Below are 20903 nucleotides of genomic sequence, written 5' to 3'. Positions count from 1 at the left end.
GTGTGTGTGTGTGTGTGTGTGTGTGTGTGTGTGTGTGTGTGTGTGTGGCGGGGGAAAGGGGGACCCATCGTGGAAAGTTTATGGAACCCCAGCCCCATCTCTCAGCTAGGTGAGAGATCCCCCAGAGAATTGCTTTCAGGAATAATAATGGTCCCACTAATAATAATACATGGTAACTAACACATTATTAGCCGACTGGGCACCAGGCGTCAAGCTAAGTGTGTTATTATGCCCATTTTCAGAATGAGAAAGCTGAGGGTTGGTGAGGGTAAGTAACCAACCTAAGGCCTCATAACTCTAAGCGATGAAGCTCTCTGCCTGGCGCCCCGGCTTGTGTGGGAAGGAGGAGAGGTCAAGGGTCTAGATATCTTCCACTGTCACATCAGCCCGTAGCCACCTAAAGGGGCAAGATCCCAAGGGGAAAAATCTGGCCCAGGAACTTTGATGGGGTAGACAGGGACAGTGAGCTGGCAGTACCAAAGGGAGGCTCTGGACAACGTGTGTGTACGTGTGTATACATGTGTGTACATGTGTGTGTACAGCCAGGTGATTGCTCAGCGGGAGGCAATGTGATTATACATAGAAGACATTACATGTATATTAAATGACTATTTCCTGGCTCTCAAAGACAAGGCAGGCAGGCTGCTAAAGTCCAATATGGCTTACCCCACTCTACCATCTGTCACCTTAGACAAGTCACTTCCTCCTCTCTACCTCTCAGTTTTTCCTCTTTTAAAACGAGACAGTTGGTCTGAGATTCTTCTCAGCTCTGATCATCTATGCAGCTATGGTTTCACTGGAGTTAGCAAGTGTGGGGGAGGGGGAGGCTTGGGGTTGTCAGAGGTCAGAAGTCAAGTTTTTGGCTACCCACCCCCACAGCCAAGAACCAACCCTGGCAAGGACAGCCAGCAAGAGCAAAGCAAAAGGAAGACAAGTCAGGAGGCTTGTCTCCATCAGCTCCACGTGGTAGGGAATAAGGCACAATGAGCATCACTGATCATGCCAACACCCACTCCCAGGGCTACAGGAAACGGTGCCAGGCGTGCCCGCCAATGGGTGGATGGAATGTTCCTAAATTCATGACTCTAGGAGCGAGGCTGTCTGTCTCAGAATAAGCAAATCCCCAGGCAGCTCAATGCAGTTCACCGTTTCTGCAACAGCTCTTCGGAAGGTCGAGGTGTCCAGCCTCCTGCCTCAACCTGTTTACAGTTCTATGCCCCTCTGCATGACATTTTCACTTTTCCCAGTGGGTACCACCAGCACCCAAAGAGCCAGGAATTCACCCCAGTTCACAGAGAATGACATTCAGTTCAGCCCAGATAAGGAAAAATGACCCGAACTCTCATTCTGTGCCAAAGAAGGGACTTGCTTTGATGACGTGGACTCCACTGTTTAGCTGTTTAGCTCAGCTAATCAGTAAGTATGTAGTGAGCATCTACCCGTGCACTTGCTGAATACCTACTGTTTACCCACTGTAAAGAAGAGTTGCTCACCAAGGTCGCCTAAGGCTGGAGCCTGAGATAGTAGACATTCATGGAGGAGACCGTCCACCAACTTTGGAGTCTGCCAGGTGCCAGGTTGGGTTCTATTCTTGCCTCCACCTTCTATTAGTACTGTTAACAATTTCTTTTTTTTTTTTTTTTTTTTTATTTTTTTTTTTTTTTTGACAGAGAGAGAGAGAGAGAGACAGCGAGAGAGGGAACACAAGCAGGGGGGAGTGGGAGAGGGAGAAGCAGGCTTCCTGCTGAGCAGGGAGCCTGATGTGGGGCTCAGTCCCAGGACCCTGGGATCATGACCTGAGCCAAAGGCAGACGCTTAATGACTGAGCCACCCAGATGCCCCCGTTAACAAATTTCTTAACCATGACTCCCAGTCTGAAAATTGACATAATAATACTTACTTCATAGAATTATTGTAGGGACCAAATAGTTTGTGTGTATAAAGCATTTATCATAGTGCCTGGTAAACAGGAAAGTCCTAAATGGTGAGGTAGTTGTTGATGATGACCTAGGAATGACAGTCACATTGTCCCCCTGAGTCAATCCTGCTCTGGACCCAGGGTGCTTCCCCTGACCAGCCAATGCCTACCAGGCGACATGAGATGGAGAAGGCAGCTGCCTCTGGGTTTGGGATTCTAAGAAAACATTGCTCCTCACCCCTGGACCAGGAAGTGTGAGAGCTCACTAGCCAACAAAGGAAGCAGTCTCTTTCAAAAATCTGGTTACAGCCAAGAAAGATGAGAAATAGGGCAACTGGAGACTTGGGAAGCCAGACACAGTGTTGGGAAAGCAGCCCTATTGAAAGACAGGGGTGGGGAGTCCAGCCCAGTTGGGGAAGGGTGGGTACATGAGTTCCTGTCCCAGTCCGAGCTCCTGACCCACCTCCCAAGGCCTCAACTTCCCCATCTATAAATGCAGAAAAGCAAACCGTAGGCTGAGAGAAGCCATGGCTAGAAATCTGAAATCAGGGCTCTGTGTCCACTGCGGGGGAGCCAAGATGGAGTGAAGGCATGGAGCATGCAAGTTAGTGAACTCCATCAGTGGTCTGAGGGTGCAAGGCTTGGCACTTTAGGAATGAAAACAGCCTACAGAGGAAAAATCCCTGGGCCTGGGAAGCAAGTGCACCCAACCCCACCCCTACCACCAGGAGGCCGTCTGCTTTCAGATGCAGAAAAGCAAATGGGTCCTGCCTTGGGTTGGCCCAAGCCCCCACAGAGAGGGGAATGCAAATAGGCAGTATTGCTCAGGGAAAACACTCCAGGCACTAGGGCTGGAGGGCAGAACGCAGTGTTCCCACAGCCCGCTATTCGGGGAACGCAACAGATGGATCTGCCCCAACTACAGGGAAACATTTGGTTTCTTGTCTCACACCAACTTACTGAAGAGGATTCTGAGGAGGGCCTGGGGACAGACAAACAAAAGAGAAGGCCGGGGAAGGACAGGGAAGCCAAGCCAGGAAGCTAAGCACCAATTTCCTAAGATCCTTCCAGAGGTCTTGAGCAGGGGGTGACAAAATGCCAAAGCTGGAAGGGACCTTCCGGAACACTGAATCCAATCCCCTTGTTTTACAAATCAGGACACGGAGGCCCCTAGAGAAGTCAGCCTAGCACGATGGAAAGAAACTATGGAGTCAGAGACAGGAACTCCTCATTTACAAGCTGTGGGATTTGATGCAGATTCCCTAACTTCTCTGAGCCTCAGGTTTCCCCTTAGTAAAACGGGGACTCTGTCTTCACTCCACACACTTGTGAGAAATGAGGGAGGTAATGTACATAGACCGCTTAGCACTGTGGCCAGCACACAGTAGAGACTCAGCAAATCCTAGCTTCCATTTCTCAAGGCCACATAGGAGTTAGCGGCAGAGCTAGGAGTAGAATACAGATGTCCTGACTCTCAACTCAGGGAGGTACACCACGTTCCTCATCCCAGCTACAGAAAAGAGTCCATGACAAGACATGCCTATGATGTGCCCTTAAGGGTGGGGTAGGGAGGGGGTAAAGGGATGTTAGAAGGGATTTTCTCATGGCCCAAGCATGGGAATGCATTACCAAGGGTTCCATTTTGGGAGCTTATTTAAGTGTGTGCCTGGGATGGATTAAAGGCTGGGAATGAACTAAATGTCATCTCAATGACCTGTTCAGCCTGCAGATGCTAGAATTCAACTTACCAGAAGCATGGCTGGTTGTACCACTCCCTAACCCTTGCCCCCAAAAGAAATGAAACAAATACTCATTCATTCATTCATTCAACAAACATTTATTGAGTATATGATATGCCAGGAGAAACGGGTTTTCTAATTGCCTTTTGTCTGTGAAAATAAGTCTCCAAGATAGTAAATGAATAAAAGGTCACACAACTAGCAAGTGGCAGAGCAGGATTCAATGGCATCTCGGACTGTTCTTTACCCCGTGTCAGCTGCATCTCCGGTCTTCCGATGGAGAGAAAGGAATAAGGTTGTGCTGAGGGCTGATGACCTCAGTGGTGGACATGGACAGAAGGTTTTGGGACAATTCCTGGCTGGCCCCTTCCTGAGGACAGAAGTAGCCCTTGGAGGCTGCCTTGTGACATCATTCCAAGAGCCGTCCAACTCTCTCTGGAGGCCACCCTGCCCTGGGTAAGAATCTGTCTACATGGCTCCCTCAACAGCAACAGGAGCAACAACATTGCTCCCTGCAATATCCTCACCTCCTGGGGGCTCCCCTGGGCCTGCCACATTCACATCCCTGTCCTGAGAACAGAGGGGCAAGCAAAGAAGGAAATTCAGAGCCTGAGGACACAGACACAGTCCCTGTCTAATGGTAGAGACACATTTTGTGCCCTCGGGGAGCCCCCGGCTCATTAGGGAAGATGCAGCCCCTCTCCCCAGAGAGCTCCCAGGATGATAGAGTGATAGAAAAAAACACTACTGCTGCTCTCAGGGAGCTCCCAGTCTGATGGAGGAGACAAGGACCGAAGGCAGGCTCAGTAATAATAACAGACCTAAGTTAACTGAGTAGTCACTAAGTGCCAAGCACTTTATAAATATGAACCCATTCAATCTATACAACAATTCCATGAGACAGGTCCTATTTTTATCCTTATTAAAAGAATTCAAAAGTAGAGGCACAGAGAGGTCAAGTCACTTATATAAGGTCACAAAGCTCAAAAGTGACAATGCCAGGATTACAAGCCAGGCAGTCTGGCTCAAGGGTCTCCTAAGTAAAAGACCAAGAAAAAGCAAGCCACTGAGCAGTGCTGGACAGTCTGGGGATATTCTGATCACCGTGGATTCCAGGCGACTGGCGACAGTGGGTCTGGTCTGAGAAGGCTGTCCGAGGAGCATAGTGTCTCAGGTCTTGCTTGGAACTGAGTGCCCGGGGATGAAGTTCCAGAAAGGCCTGAAGCAGAGAGTAGGCCCACTGAGATCAGGATGGGGGCACCAGGATGGGGGCGCCAGGAGGGGTTGCAGTAGAAGTAGGACCCCTGGAAGAGGAAGACCAGGAGCACTTGGAAAGAGTTTGGATGGAGCACCTGCAAAAGGCCAGTGAGGTTGCCATGGAGAGAGCTGGCTGGGGGCAGGGGAGCCAAATTTGGCTGGGCAAGAGCACAAGGGAACATGCAGTGCGAAACTTTCCACACGGAAGGCTCTTGAGCAACAAGCCTGGGGGTGAGACCGGGGATGGGGAGCTGAGAGGAGGCAAGCAACCCGTCAACAGCACAGCCACGCACCCCCACCCCAGGCCCAACAGGGCTCTCCCAGCGCAGTGCTATCTGGGGCGTCCATCTCAAATGCCCTAATGAATTGACTGTTGAACAACATAACTGACTGTGAGCTGGGCTTTGGCATGAGATGGATCTGAGTTTCTGGTCTTGGCTTTATAATTTACCAGCTGCCCACCGTCTCTGGGCTCCGGATCCTCATCTGCAAAATGGTGATAATAGTAATTATTTTGTGGGGATTATTGTGAGGATTAAGGGAGACACAGTTTACCTAGCACTTAGCACAGGGCATGACAGAAAGGGATCAGTAAGTAATGATCCATGGGTTATTTAAAAGTTTAATTTCCAAATATTTTGGGGGATTTTCTAGAAATTTCTGTCACTGGCTTCCAATTTAACTCAATTGCATTCAGAGCACATGCTCTTTATTATGGTATTTTTAAATCTACTGAGACTTTCAGTGGCCCAGCATATGATCTCCCTTGGTCAGTGTTCCATGTGCCACTTATCGTTACAAACATCAGTTAGCAAATCGATGGAATGAGTGAAGTCTTCTATTTCCATATTAATTTTACCTACTTGTTCTGTGAATTACTGAAAAAGGATCTTTGAAATCTCTACCGAGGATGCTTGGGTGGCTCAGTCAGTTAACCACCTAACTACTGATTTCGGCTCAGGTCTTGATCTCAGGGCTGTAAGTTTGAGCCCCATGTTGGGCTCCACGCTGGGCATGAGGCCTACTTAAAGAATAAAAATTTTTCAAAAATGAAATTTCTAACTAAAATTTTGGATTTATCTAGTTTTCCTTTGCAGTGTTATCATTTTTTGCTTCATCTGTTCTGAAGGTCTATTATTAGGTGCACAGACATTCAAAAATTAGTATGTCTTATTGATGAATTGACCCCTTTATCATGTAATATTTCTCTTTATCCCTGGCAATATTTCTTGTTCTGAAATCTACTTTTTCTGGACACTAATACAGCCACTCCACACGTCTTCTTCTTTTTTTTAAGATTTTTTATTTTAAGTAATCTTTACACCTTAACACGGGGCTCAAACTCACAACCCCGAGATCAAGGGTCACGCGATCCACTGATTGAGACAACCAGGTAGCCCAACACTTCTTGATTAGTGTTTGCGTGGTATGTGTTCTTCCATCGTTTACTCTCAACCTACCTGTCTTTACATGTTAAGTTAATTTGTTGTAGGCAGCCTGTAGCTGGATATTGCTTTTTATCCAGTTGTACTATTTACATTTAATGCAGTTATAGATATAGCTGGGGATAAATCTACCATCTTGCAAATTGTTTTCAATTGTCCCATCTGCTCTCTGTTCCTCTTTGTCTCTTCTCTTGTCTTCTTCTAGATTAACAGAATATTTTTTTTAATATTCCCATTTAACTCTAGTATTGGCTTATTAGCTGTAGGTTTACATTTTATTTTTTAGAAGTTCCTCTAGTGTTAACAATATGCATCTTTAACTTCTCACACTCCACCCTCAAATAATACTATACTTCTTCACATATAATGTAGAAACCTTATAACAGTATAATTCTACTTCCCACCTCCCATTCTCTGTGCTATTGATCTCATACATTCTATTCTTATATTATATACCCTTACAGCACATGGTTACTATTTTTGCCTTAAATAGGCAACTATCTTTTAAAGAAATTTTTAAGTTTCTTGGGGGTGGAGTTTAATTCTTTTCATATGACCCACATGCTTAGCACTTCTGACGCTCTTCACTCCTTTCTGCAGATTCAAGTTTCCTTCTTGTATCATTTTCCTTCTGCCTAAAGAACTCCCTTTAACATTTATTATAGTAACTATCTCCTGGTGATAAATTCTGCCAGCTATTCTCTGTCTGAAAAAGTCTTTATTTCACTTTCATTCTTGAAAGATATTTTTATTGGATATAGAAGCCTTGGTTTATAGTTTTTCTTTTCATTTAGCACTTTATTTTTTTTTTAAAGATTTTATTTATTTATTTGACAGAGAGAGAGAGAGATAGCGAGAGCAGGAACACAAGCAGGGGGAGTGGGAGAGGGAGAAGCAGGCTTCCTGCCGAGCAGGGAGCCCGATGTGGGACTCGATCCCAGGACCCTGAGATCATGACCTGAGCCGAAGGCAGACGCTTAACGACTGAGCCACCCAGGCGCCCCTTCATTTAGCACTTTAAAGATGCTGTTCTATTGTCTTCTGGCCTTCATAGTATCTGATGATAAGTCAATATTGATTCTCCTATATATAGTGTGCCTCTTTTTCCTGACTGCTTTTTAAAGTTTTCTCTTTACCACCAGTTTTTGGAAATTTGATTATGATGTACCATGGTGTGGTTTTCTTTGTGTTTATCCTTTTGGGGATAAATGATTTAGATTTATGAGTTTATAGTTTTCATCAAATTTGGAAAATTTATAGCCATTATTTCTTCCAACATTTTTCTGCCCCTTTCTGGTACTTCAATTACCTGTATGTTAGTCTCCTTGATATTGTCCCATGGGTCAGTGAAATTTTTTTTTATATATTATTTTTCTCTGTGTTTCATTTTGGATATTTCTATTGCTTTGTATTCAGATTCAGTGAACTTTTTTCTGCAACATCTAATCTGCTATTAATATATAATGTACTAAATGTTTGTGTTATCCCCAATATTCATATGTTGAAGCCCTTGCCCCCAGTGTGATGGTATTTGGAGACGGGGCTTTGTAAAGGTAATTAGGTCATCAAGGTGAGAGCCTCATCTGATGGGATTAGCAACCCTTCCAAGAAGAAACACCAGAGAGCTTGGTCTCTCTCTATATATACACACATGCACTGAAGAAAGGCCAAGTGAGTACACAGCAAGAAGGCAGCCTTTTGTAAACCAGGAAGAGAGCTCTCTCCAGAACCCAACCATGTTGGCACCCTGATCTCAGACTTCCATCCTCTCGAACTGTGAGAAAATAAATTTCTGCTTTCCATTCTGGTCTATGGTATTTTGTTAGGCAACAAAAGCAGACTAATCTATAAATCCTATCTGGTGAAACTGTAATTCCTTTTTGTATCTTCTAATTCTCTCTTCATTATGTTCATGTTTTTCTTTAAGTCCTTAAACATACTGAGCATATTTATAATAGCTTTTTTAATGGCCCTGCCTGCTAATTCTATCCTCCCTATCATTTCTTTAAAAAAAGAAAAAAAGATCGATTTACTTATTTGAGAGAGAGAGAGAGAGCACACATATGCACACGGGGGAGGGGCAGAGGGAGAGAATCTTCAAGCAGGCTCCCCGCTGAGCAAGGAGCCCAACACGGGGGCTCCATCCCACAACCCTAAGATCATGACCTGAGCCAAAATAAAGAGACACTCCACTGACTGAGCCACCCAGGTGCCCCTCTATCTTCCCTATCATTTCTGAATCCATTTCAATTGACTGATTTTTCTCTGTGGGTCACATTGAAATAAAATCTTTAGAGAAGACAAGAGTAATGGGATTAATAGCACAGGGAGAGTTCCCAAGTTCCTACAGTTAACAGGTGGCAAAACTACTTGCTGTTGGCAGGGAAGACATTATTCATCACCCACATCTTAAAGATAGAAAAATAAAGCCCAGAGCAAGGAAGAGACTTGCTTCAAACCACACAGCTTGGGGCTTGGCAGAAGAGATCTTATCCCCCACACCCAGCCACCTGACTTTCTATCCCAGAAGGCTCCCTTTGTATTAGTCTAGAGCCTGGGCCACTCCTGTAGAAATGGAGAAAAAGCTGGATGTCTGAGTTCCACAGAGGGGAATGCAGGGAGGGTCTGCCAGCACATTCTGGGAAGGGGTGGCTGTTGGGAGAGGTACCGGGGAGGAGAGGACAGAGCCAGGAGAAAAGCAAAGGCATCTCCACCCAGGCAGCAGCTGCTCCCAAATATGTCACAACTTGTCAAAGAGGCAGAAATAGAAGCTGTCCATGGAGTGGAAGGGGGTGGGGCAGCTTCTGAACCCACAGGGAGGGCAGAAGGCTTCCGAATCCACAGAGAGGGCAGAATGGGGGGGGGTACTAGAAAGGAAGGGGGCTAGGTGGGGGGCTAAGTCTGAGGGCAAGTATGACAAATATATGCCAGCCAGCTCTAGGGAGACTGAAATGAGTCCAGAGAACCATCTGGTTGCCTTTCAGTGAGACTGAGTATGGGAGTGGAAGTGGAAATGGGGAAAGGACAAAAAATCCAAGGAAGCCTACCCTCTCTGATCCTACAAGTCCATTCTCTAGGGCCAGGCCCCGTTCAAACAACTCTCCAAACAGTCCTACTCTGACCCTATGAGCACTTCCTCCAGACCCACAGGCTAAGTCAGAAAAGAATGTTACCTCTCAAAGGGCCATTTGGATCATTCAGATCAGCATCTTGATTTACAAATGGGGAACAGAGAACCAGAGAGGAGAAATGACAGCATCGCGCCCTGACCCTTATCCAGGGTTTCTTCTTCCACTTGCCCTTAACTTCCTCACAGTCTTTGTCTTAATCCAGAGCTGAAGGCCCAGCTCACATGGGAACATGGAATACTCATAAGAAATCCTCACCCATTTTTCCAAATGCCCTCAGGTTCACATGGTCACACACTCTGCTGAAACCTGGTCTGGTTATTTTTAAACCTAGCTCTGTGCTTTGTGTCCAACAATCACCACCCCCATGACCCCCACTCCCTGGGGGACCCATTCCCTTCCGCCTCCAGGCCCACACCTTCCCCCACCCCAAGGCCAGAGATTCTTGATGAATGAGCCTGGCTCTGAGCTCCAGATTCCAGGCAGGGACGGATTTCCCAGTGGTTATCTGATGCTCAGTCCTCAATGGAAACAATGTGTGGCCTCCGGAGGCCTAGGGCCCCCCTGCTCCTCACCTCTCAGTTGGGGCTCCCATCTGCCTCTAGACCTCTCCTCCTGTCTCAAACCCCCAGGCTTCCCTTGGTCTCCCCAGCCCAGTGTCTCTCACCCCATTCTCCTGTCTTCATCTCTCCACGTCTCCTGGACTCTCCATTCCTAGAGCACCTCCGGTTCCCTCACTGTCTCCCACCTGGAAGGCACGTACTCACGTGAAGCATGTTCCTCACCTGTCAGCCTCAGGGAGGGAGAGGAGACACCTGGATTCAGCCCCAAGGCCTAAAATCAGGCAGTCCAAGGGCCAATACCCTTCATACTTCTGATACTGGTGCTCTGTGCACCCTTGGGCAAGTCACATCCCGCCTCTAGGCCTCAGTTTCCCAATGCATAGAAGAAAGAAGGTGGACTAGCTAATCCTTAGGCTACCTCCTAGCTCTGACATTCTATGATTCTGTGATGGGTTCTCACCCTGCTGTGAGGTTACCGCTCCCCAAATAATCAATTTATTTGATACATACAATGATTTGTATGCCACATTCATGCATCTAGGCCCTAGAAATATACACACATTCCTGCCACCCAACCCCCACCTAATTCTCATCCATAACACCCAGAGACCCAGGCTAAGAAAACAAAAAGTGGGGCCTGTTTGGAGAAGCCAGAAGCCCACACCCTTTCCAGACTCTTCCCCTTTTTGTTTCTCTATTGCCAGGCACTTGAGACTCCAGAATGGGAAACTTAATTGATGTTGGCCCAGCAACATGGCAGCCCAGGTCAGCCCACCTGTGAGGTCAGCAGGGGCTGGAAGTCAGAGAGTAGGACTGGGTGGGTAGCAGAGGGGGAAGGAAGGACCCGAGAGGCAGGTGAAGGGGATTTCTTGGCATTTTGAAACCCAACCACTACCATGCAAATGAGATCAGCACAGCATGCAAATAGACAGAATTGAGTTGAGACAGGGTGGGGCCACAAACAGCTTGGCCCTGGAGCCCCAGCCAGGGAAAAGGGCTTCCTCTGGAAGGAGCAGGACGGCTGGAGGAGGCTACAGTTGGGGCAGGGGGCCCTGTGTGCCCAAGCCAGCAGGGGTGGGGATTAAGGCCCGACGCCCTGCTGTCAGGTTAGAGCTGATGGATCACCGCTGGTGGCCGAGCACAAAGGCTGTTCTGTGCTTGGCACCAATGTGTTCCCATCCATCAGAGGGCAGCCTGCATGGGGTGGACGAGTGTGCAGGGGAGGAAGGCCAAGCCCCTAGATGCGGCTGCTCCATAGCTCAGCTATGAAAGAGGAACAAGGTGGGTAGAGGACCAATCCCCCCATCAGGGTTTTGAGGTCAGAGATGCCTGGGCCACTCTATCTTCTCAGTCCTAGGAGGGTCTGTGCCCCACAGCTAGGCCCTGACATGGTCCTCAGGCCACTTACACGGACAGACATACGCAAACACATCTACAGACAGGGCTTCACTGAAACCCAGACACAGAAGATCACCCTAACCTTCCAGCTCTGCCCTCACCCTTGGTTAGAGACAAACAACACACACACAAGGCCAAACTCACACCTCCACCAGAGAGTAGGCACTGAGCCTATTTCCCCGCTCTCACCCAGGTCCAGCCCCAGCCCCAGGGACTGACGCAGAGTGGGCCCCTAGGAAAATGGGTTTAGCCAAGGAAGGGGAGTAGTTAGTAAATTCTTTCTCTGGATTATAGCATGGCACTTTTCACCAGCTAACACTGCCTACCTTCGTTAGATAACTTTGTGTACTCCTCTTCCTTACTCAACTGTGACTACGCTGCAGGCACAAAGACCACCTCTTATTCACATCGGTGACCCCAACACCCAGCACAAGGTGTGCAATACATGTTTCTTGATTGAAAGAGTGAGTGAATAAATAGATACACACCTGGGGTGGGGCCAGGTTCTCCCTCCCCCACTCCTGCTCTTCTGGTCCCCTGGAGCCGGTGACAGCCAGGGCAATAGCCTGGGATACAGGCCAGGAATGGAGAGGACAAAGCAAGGAAAGGGACCGATATTTATTGGGTGTTTCCATGTGCCAGGTGCTCTTTCATTACTACAACGACCACAGTCCTCTCGCACACGCGTGCACGCACGCACACACGCGCACACATGCCCTCTGCCGCCTGAAACACACACCCTCTCCTAGTGGAATCCATCCTCCCGCCTCTGAGTGGGTGGCTCGAACCTTCAGCACCTCACTCCTAGATCACTGCTATGGTTTTCTATGGCCTCAGCTTTCGAGTCCACCCATGTCCAGCTGGGCCTCCTCCCATCTTTACAGACTTGTCAAATCGCCTACTTACCGGAAGCCTGAGAGCTGTGCAAACCCTCTGCCCAGAGCTACCTTCCCCTCCTCTCTTCTCATCTAAATCCCACCTTCTCCAAGAGCCAGCCCAGCACTCTCCTCCTCCTCAAGCCTTCCACGGAGACCAGACTTGGGTGATTTTGACTTTCTATAAACTCCCGAGATGCTGGGTTGATGAGCCCACTCATTTGCAATCGATCACAGCCCCCATGTTTCCTGTTGAATTAAAATAGCTCTCTCTTACATTACAGTTTAACATTCACATTTCGGCGTCCATGCTCGCCAACTAGATAGTAAGATCCTGGAAATCAGAACAAGCCCAGCTTTCCTGCTTCCATTTTTAGAGGATGTGAACACCTGTTTAGGGGCAAGGCAGATTGCATCCCAAAAGGACCAAACGATGCAATTTTTCGGTTTCCATAGTAACTTCCACATCACTTCTTTCCTCAGGGCTCATAGGACTAGGGTGTAAACTGAGGCAAGTTTTTTCTTTTCCCTTTGCTTGGCAGGATGTGTGTTAGAAATAGCACTTCTTCTTCAGCCCAGCTGGTCAAAGCAGGGTCAAAGCAGGGTTGAGTACCCAGAGTCCCCCCTGCTGCCACACTGGGAAAGCCAAGAACCCAGTGAAGACCTCACTGCTTCCCTCAACATGCTTGGGTTTTTTTTATTGCCCAGCTGCGACCCCTCCTCATCTCTAGTCCCTACCCCAAACAGACACCAGCATTTTCCTGGCTCCTCACCATAAACCATGAGCGGCAAGAAAGCCGGCTCCTTCAAGCTCCATATGGGTCTCACCACCCCTGAGAAGTCCTTTCTGAGTCCCCAGCACCATTCCTCCTCCTCTTATTGCCACCGGTTGGAACTTATAACAATCTCAAATGTCAAGTGGAGGAGGGATCAGACTTAATCCACAGGATCCTAGAGAAAAAACGGGACCAGAGGATTTTTGGGAAGCACATCACAGTCCAAAATCCAGAAGGCCTCCCTGTGGCCAGAGCTGCACGTCAGTAGAATAGGCTGCCCTGTGAGGTCAGCAGCAGTTGGACAATGGCCACCCATGAAGGGGACTCAGGAATCATGGGTTGGGGGGAATTAGGTGACCATTGGGGTCTACTAATGGTCAGGTCCTTGAGGGCAGAGACCCTGCCTGGGGCATCCCTGTAACTCTTCAGCCCTAGGGCTGAGCTTGTTCACTGCTGGTCTCTCAGGCCAGCCCACAGTCTTGGGAACATTGGTCCTCTCAGACCCCAAACCCTCTGCTGAGAGGTGACCATGGACTGAGAAGCCTGAAGATATAGTAGTCCTTCCTCCCACTGACATTTGAGACCTACACGCTACGTGTGAAACTGATGGCTTAGACGAGAAGATGCAGAACCACCACACCAGGTGGCCAAGGAGAGGCGAGATTCAAAGTGAGTCTGGAGGGTTCTGCTTTCTCTCCCTCCCACCCCACCCACAGTAAGCAGCCAGGAAAACCTGGGTGCCCGGATGGGGCAGTAAACGGAGTTGAAGAAGCAACACAGAAGGACAGATAAATGATCCAGAGGGAGAGAAGGAGGAGACAGAGGATTTAATAGATCCTGACCTTGCTACTGCGGGGAAGGTGGCAAGGAGTAGCCTGTAAGTCCTCATTCTTGCTCTGCCCCTGACCAGCTGGGTCAAAGGGAAAACTTCTACTGACCCCTGCCAAAGGGACCAAAAAATTCTTCTTACCTCAGTTTCCCCGTTACAGGAGACCTGAGACCTAAGATGTCCAGGCTGCTTTGGAAACCCAAAAGTCCAGGTTCCTTCTTACCCTGGACATTGAGCCCCCAAACATGCCCCGAATTTGAAGTGGTCTCATGCTTCTGATGGATGGAGGCTGGTTAAGTGCTGTCAGGAGGCAGGGGGATGGACACATTGACTTCTTCAGGCCCCTTCCAGCCTTGAACCCTGCCCTTCCTTGTTCCCTCCCCTCGGCTCCCCCCCACGCCCCACTTCTTTGGGACTAGCAAGGGGAAAGCAGGCAGGCCGCCTGGCTAGGAGTAATTGAAAGGAGCAGATGAGAGGAGAATGTGTGTCCTCCCCCACCTCCCCTGCCCCACGGGGGCTGCTGAGAAATGAAAACTAATCAAATTACACCGACGGCCTCCCTCCCCGTGCACAGGAGCCAGCCCAGGCTGGGGCAGGCAGGCTTTGGGGGGGGGTGGGGGCTGGGGGGAGAGGGAAGGGAATCACATCTAATCCACTGTAAACGTCTTGATGTGCAGCAACAGCTTAGGGGGGGCTCAGGTTTCTGCGGCATTGGCTATATTTATCTCTGGTTCCATGCCAGCAGGGAGGGTTTAAATGGCACCCAGCAGTTGGTGTGAGGGGCTGCAGGAGCTTGGGGGCCGGTGGCAGGAACAAGGCTTTTCCGACCCCATGGAGCTCTATGAGACATCCCCCTACTTCTACCAGGAACCCCACTTCTATGACGGGGAGAACTACCTGCCCGTCCACCTCCAGGCCTTTGAGCCACCAGGCTATGAGCGGACTGAGCTCAGCCTGAGCCCTGAGGCCCGAGGGCCCCTTGAGGACAAGGGGCTGGGGACCCCCGAGCACTGCCTGGGCCAGTGCCTGCCGTGGGCGTGCAAGGTGTGCAAGAGGAAGTCGGTGTCGGTGGACCGGCGGCGTGCGGCCACACTGAGGGAGAAGCGCAGGCTCAAGAAGGTGAATGAGGCCTTCGAGGCCCTGAAGAGGAGCACCCTGCTCAACCCCAACCAGCGGCTGCCCAAGGTGGAGATCCTGCGCAGCGCCATCCAGTACATCGAGCGCCTGCAGGCCCTGCTCAGCTCCCTCAACCAGGAAGAGCGGGACCTCCGCTACCGAGGCGGGGGCGGGCCCCAGCCAGGGGTAAGTGGCTGTCCCACCCAGGTGCCCCAGGGGCAGGGGCACAGGAGGCACCTGGACAGCCTGGGGACCCCAGTGTGGGGCTCAGTCAGAGAGTTGGAGTAGGTGGCAGGTGGGATCTTACAGGGGCCACAGGACCCCCTCCTTCATCAGAGCTGGGCTGTCCAGTTGACCTCCGGTGTCCCTTTGTCCTTTCAGGCCAAGCTTAAGGCAGTGGGGAGAAGCAGATGTGGAGGGGGTTGGCAGAGGACCGAAGGAGGGATCCAAGAGCAAGTCCAGAGTCAGCCTGGGTGGGAGTGATAATTAATCCCAGCGCCTGGGGATGGGGCCTGAAAGTGGCCAAGTGCCACTTTGTACCCCCCACCCCACGCCATCCCGTGTATGTGGCTGAGCAGAGAGAACACCTACCCAGTGTCTCTCCCAGAGCCCCAGCCGGCCTGCACCTGCTTCCTTCACCCTTATCCTCCACCCTTATCCCAGAGTCAGGAAAACCAGGGACCCCTTTATGCTGGGTGTCCTGCCAGGACAGAATCACCACCCAGGATGGAGGACAGGAAAGGCCTGGAAGCAGGGGCTCCTGTGACCCGGCGGGGGCATGAAAGTTGCTGATTGTGAAGATCCTGAGGCTGGGGGTGCCCTGGGCTGGAGGGCTGCAGCCTATGGCCCACCCTCCAACCCCACAATGGGAGCTTTTGCTCATTGGAACTGGACAGAGAGACACCAACAAAAATGGCCTGCGCTCTGACCTTGGGCCTTCACCCTTATCTTGCAGGTGCCCAGTGAATGCAGCTCCCACAGCGCCTCCTGCAGTCCAGAGTGGGGCAGCACACTGGAGTTTGGCCCCAACACAGGGGGTAAGTGAGACCCGCACCCTCAGAACTTTGGCTCAACCCCATCAGCCTGTCTCTAGGCCCAGTTGTCTCCTTTTACCTTACTTCTGCTCCAGCCCTCTTCCCTTGGTCTCTCCAGGGAACTGCAGAACATGGGGCCCCAAATGGTGAGCCACAAGGCCCTATGCCTCCTCAAGACCTTGACCAGCTAAGGATCAGTCTAGGCCTCCTACGGCTCCCCAGCCCATGCCTGGGGCCTGACCTTCTCCATGGAGAGGAGAATGTCCCCCAGGGGTCCCTGGGAATTGCTGAGTCAGTCAGCACGACTGGGCCAGCCAAGGGCAGTTCCAGTCTCCAGGATGCGCCGTCCTGGCTCCACCTCGGAGTAGCTGCTTTCACATTCTAAGCCAAGTAGGGGAGTTCAGAGAGGAGGCACATGCGTTCAGTGTACGCAGGCCCGGCACTAGGAAAGGCATGGGCTGGGAGTAGGATTCTTGAGTTTTGTTCACCTATCCGTCCGGGCAAACCTGTGCCAGCCCCAAAGAGCTCATTCCCTATCCTGGGTCTTGAAACCCCCTTCACCACCCAGGTAACGTCCTCCCCCCTTCTCCTTACAGATCACCTGCTCACAGCTGACCCTACGGATGCCCACAACCTGCACTCTCTCACCTCCATTGTGGACAGCATCACAGTGGAAGATGTCTCTGTGGGCTTTCCAGATGAAACCATACCTAACTGAGACCGTCTGCCAGGCCAGGCGTCCGTGGGAGCCCCCCACACTGGCTACAGATGCCACCACCTCTGCAGCACGGGCTTCCCAAGCCAGGCTGTCCTGATGCCGGAAAGCCGGCCCTGGGGCTGCCAAATGCCAGACTAGCCCCTTCCTCATCCATATAAGGTTAACTCGCCACCCAGAGAGGGAATGGATGCTCTCATTTAGCCGACTCCTTACAGCAAGGAGCATCCTGTTTCCAGGGAGATAAAGTAGGGGACCAGAGTGCCCCTCGTGTGGGCCCCGTCTCAGGGGGGCAAACTCAGGAGCTTCCCTTTGTTCATAATGCAGCCAATTCCACCCCCTCAAGAGGAACAGTCTGAGAGCTGAAGACAGTGTCCTGAGCAGGACGGGCTGTGTACATCTCCTGTTCTTGTCTCTTCCCGATGCCAGTGGCTGGGCTGGGCCTGCCCTGAATCGAGGGAGAAGAAAGGGAGAAGAACAATCCTCTGTTCCCAAGTCCCTGGGGGGCCAAGCTTTTGCAGTGAATCCTGGGAACCTTCCAGTGGTTTTATGTTTTGTGTTGTTTGTAAAGCCGCCATCTGACCAAGGTCTCCTGTGCACAAGTTGCCAGGACAGGCAGGGAGGGGGGCAGGGGCTCTTGGGGTGATCTCTTTTCTTAACTAAGCATCGTGTGGTTTTGACATTGTTTTGTAATTTTTTTTTTTTGCTAACTTATTTGGATTTCTTTTTTAAAAAATGAATAAAGACTGGGTGCTAGAAGAGCGTCTGTGATGATGTGGAGGGAGGGGGTGCCTGCCGCTCCTGCCCCTCCCCCTCAGTGGTGCAGACAAGCCCCTCAGGTGCCTCCTGAGGACTGGACCTGGTAAGGTTCCAAAAGCAGCTCCAAAAGATAGCTGAGCAGCTATCTTGCTGGTGGTCACCAGGTGCTGCGAGCCCTGCTCTTTTTACCACCACGAAGGAAGCTGGATGTGGTCCACCGGCTGGGTGAAGACCAGATCCACAAACACCTCGAGATCCGGAGGAAAGCCTGGCCAGCGTTCTGTGGCACGCTTCCTTACACATGGACACTGCAACAGTATATGTGCTCCGTCTTAAATCCCAAGGGGTCCAGTCCCTTCCAACTAATGAACATGCTCTCTGCCCAGCACTCATCCCCCTGCCAGCAGGTGGGGCTGTAGAGTGGGAAGTTGTGGGTTTCCCCTCCCTACTCCCTGCCTCTCCTCTGGTGTGACATTACCAAGGCCCCTGCAGGAAAGTGGGAGGTGAATAAATCAGCGTGATTGGGGTCAGACACTGTCCATTCCCTGCAGGCCAACCAGCATGTCCCCCTCGCCACACCCTTCCGTCTCTCCAGGCTGAAGGGGATCCTGGCTCCCTGCCCACAGTTCAGCGGATGAAGGCAGTTCTGCTGGGGGCAGGGGGAGGGCCTCACAAAGAACAATCAAAGGAAGAGAAGCTGGGGTTCTCTTCATGGGATGCTGTATCTTCCAACTACTGGCTGAAGGGAGAAGGTGGGTGGAAAATTGAGAAGATTCTGGACATAAATTACATAAGGACTAGCTGGGGAGATAGCAGGAGCTAGAATTTGAATGGACCATGAACATCTACTAAAAATTTTATTAACTCCAACTGCTTTAGGCTGAATGTCTGATTTATTGCAAATTGTAAGTTTCAGAATCATTACAGAAGTCTGGGGATTCGGAGCGTGATACATTCTAGCCCCCACCCAATTCTTCAGGGCCCCTGTTTGGGACTTCGCCCAGTTTAACCTCCCAGGCTCTGGGACCCATTCTGCACTTGCTCTGGGCTCAGTGGGACCATCTCTCCCATATCTGCCCTCCAGACTTGCTCCTGAAGAGGGCTGCCAACTCCCCTCTCCCAGAAACTGTGCCCACGGAAGAGAAGAAGGAAACCCCAGAGTAGGCTCACAGACCAAGGTGAGGGTGCAGAAGGGAGCAGCCCCCCACCCCGGGGCCTATTTGTCTCCAACAACCAGTCAGGGTTAGGCCTATTGGGAGCCACAGACTGGCTTCATCTGCCCTATCTGTGGGGTTTTCTTCTTGACTCCGTGTCCCTGTGTTTACAGTCTCACCTTCTTGGAACGGCCGGAGAGGAATACCTACGTCATTTGCATGACTTTTAGCTCCCCCTGACTCGCTGCACTTGGAGATGAGGAGATCCACAAGCCTGGGTGCAACACCTTGGCTCTCAAGCCTACATTCACTCCCTTACTATCCACTAAAAACGCTAAACTACACATTCAAAGGGGGAGTCTGCTCCCCTCAAGTTCATTTCCTCCGTCCCTCGTGTCTCCCAAGCTCCTGGGTGGATACAATCCCACCTTCAGTTGCCCTGCTTCTCATTGGGGAGCTAGGGGCAGTAAAGGACAAGGGTACTCGTCTCTACTATACAGCTGATAGGCTCTGGAGTGGCTGACATATTTTCTAAGTTTATTCTTCTTCACTCATCATGTCAATTGGAAACTGAGGTTCATATTCCTAACCTGGTAAGGATGAACAGTCCTCAGTAACGGCCGTCAGGGTCAACTGTTCCTGATCATTGTCAGGGGTGGCCATTGTGTACCTATTTCGTCTTTGGTCTTTAAGTCCTTAAGCTTCCCACCAGAGCGACAAGCTGCTGAGATCTCAAAGGCGTGAACAGCAAACTTTGCCAAATGAAAGCCCAACCTCATCCATTATTTGCACAGAATAAACAATTGTCATCAAAGCACTGAGCCTTTCCTAAAATAAATGCTTAGCCTTCACAATTAAATTACAGATAAGACCCCAATTAATGAATAATGAGTGGTAGTTCTTTAGGGAAATTAACTTAAATCCAGTCTCCAGTGGAAGTACCTGCAATAAATCAAACCGGGTTAATCAAATGTTAGCTAATAATGGCCTTCAGGGAACCCTCTAGAACGTAAAGATAAGAATTATTGGGAATTGGCATACGGGTTGTCAGTGTGTAAATAAGAACTTCTTAGAGTGTCTAGCTAATTAGCGTGAACTGCAGAATGCTTCCAGTACTATTTGTTGCTTCAAGCACCATTGGTTGCTTAGGTATCCAACTTCTCAAGGTCATCTATCTGGCCAACTGGAAAATGATTTCAGTGCTGCCAGTATAGTAGCTGGTAGGACCACCTGGAGAAGGAGGTGGAGGGGGACAATGGAAGGTGAGAGGAGAGGAGCCCCCTCAAATCAGGTGTCTGTTGCATGGATAGAACCCTATCACCAACATGTCACATCCCTTGGACTTGTCTGACTTCCTGGCTTCTGGGCTCCAGGCTGGAGCTGAGGTGCCTGGTGGTGCACCAAAGCTCAAGAAGGACTGAAGGTTCCGGGTTCGGCTGGGGTCTTGGCTAAGGACCCATAGCCCAGGCCTGGGTGGGAACCCCAAACCTCCACACCATGGCAATTCTGGCGGTGCCTCTCCTCCCAGCCACAGGCAACCACCAGGCACAGACTCTGCCTCTCACTCTTCCTGGAACATTCCTAAGGGAGGCAAAGGAGAGTGTTCTAGAAAAGAAATCTAGAATCTTCTTTCTTTTCTACAAACGCTGACAGAAACACGATGTTGGGGTCTCATCTCAAGTTCAGCATGTCTATAACTAAACTCACATTTCCACGTACGCTCACTCCTTCCACATTCCCCATCCCAGTGGATGGCAACACTGGGAAACAGTTTTCAATCCAAAAAAAAAAAAAGTTCTTCTGGATTCTTTCAGATCTCATCCTGTAGCCAGCTGGCCACCATGGCTGGTCAATTCTACCTCCATGGAGTGGGTGGGAAGGGACCCCCAGAGGCTTGCAGGCACAAAGCCAGCACCTTCCCTCCTCTGTGTGCCCTTCCTGCGTCACAGGTGGCCTTGTCTTGCTCCCATCCTGTCACCTGTGCCCATGGACTCTGCCACCCTGTGCCATCAGTGTTTGGGACTGTGGTAGCCTTGGAAAGGATTTGGTCTATTATGCTGCTCTCAAGGAGTCCACAATTTAGGTGAGCAGAAGAAACGTAGTCCACAGAAGCCAAGTACCACATGAGTGTGGGTTTGGGAAAGGGAGCTGGGGCAGAGGGAGCCAAGGGGCAGAGGCTTGAGCTCACTTAAAACAG

The 20903-nt window shown here is 50.2% G+C and overlaps 2 protein-coding genes across 2 annotated transcripts in view; one reads left to right on the top strand and one right to left on the bottom strand.

Moving 5' to 3' along the window:
* PPFIA4 (PTPRF interacting protein alpha 4) overlaps positions 1-20903 on the bottom strand; it is a 73988-nt gene that overhangs the window by 2004 nt on the left and 51081 nt on the right. The window lies entirely within an intron of this gene.
* MYOG (myogenin) lies at positions 14760-16796 on the top strand. The gene is made up of 3 exons (XM_025855299.2): positions 14760-15230; positions 16000-16081; positions 16675-16796. Exons 1-3 carry the CDS (start codon positions 14760-14762, stop codon positions 16794-16796), a joined length of 675 nt encoding a protein of 224 aa, XP_025711084.1.

This window comes from Callorhinus ursinus, unplaced genomic scaffold, assembly GCF_003265705.2.
Source record: "Callorhinus ursinus isolate GAN/ISIS: 27379988/994484 unplaced genomic scaffold, GSC_fseal_2.0 scaffold57, whole genome shotgun sequence".
In the NCBI taxonomy this organism is placed as follows: domain Eukaryota; kingdom Metazoa; phylum Chordata; class Mammalia; order Carnivora; family Otariidae; genus Callorhinus; species Callorhinus ursinus.
Note: the sequence above shows the minus strand (reverse complement) of the source record. Positions and strands in the feature narration are given on the sequence as shown.

What these genes read in the sequence shown, in the direction of transcription:
- MYOG (XM_025855299.2), top strand. Translation starts at nt 14,760, where the DNA reads ATGGAGCTCTATGAGACATCCCCCTACTTCTACCAGGAACCCCACTTC. An exon ending in GGGGCGGGCCCCAGCCAGGG is followed by an intron (nt 15,231 to 15,999) that starts GTAAGTGGCTGT and finishes CTTATCTTGCAG; the next exon opens with GTGCCCAGTGAATGCAGCTC. An exon ending in GTTTGGCCCCAACACAGGGG is followed by an intron (nt 16,082 to 16,674) that starts GTAAGTGAGACC and finishes TTCTCCTTACAG; the next exon opens with ATCACCTGCTCACAGCTGAC.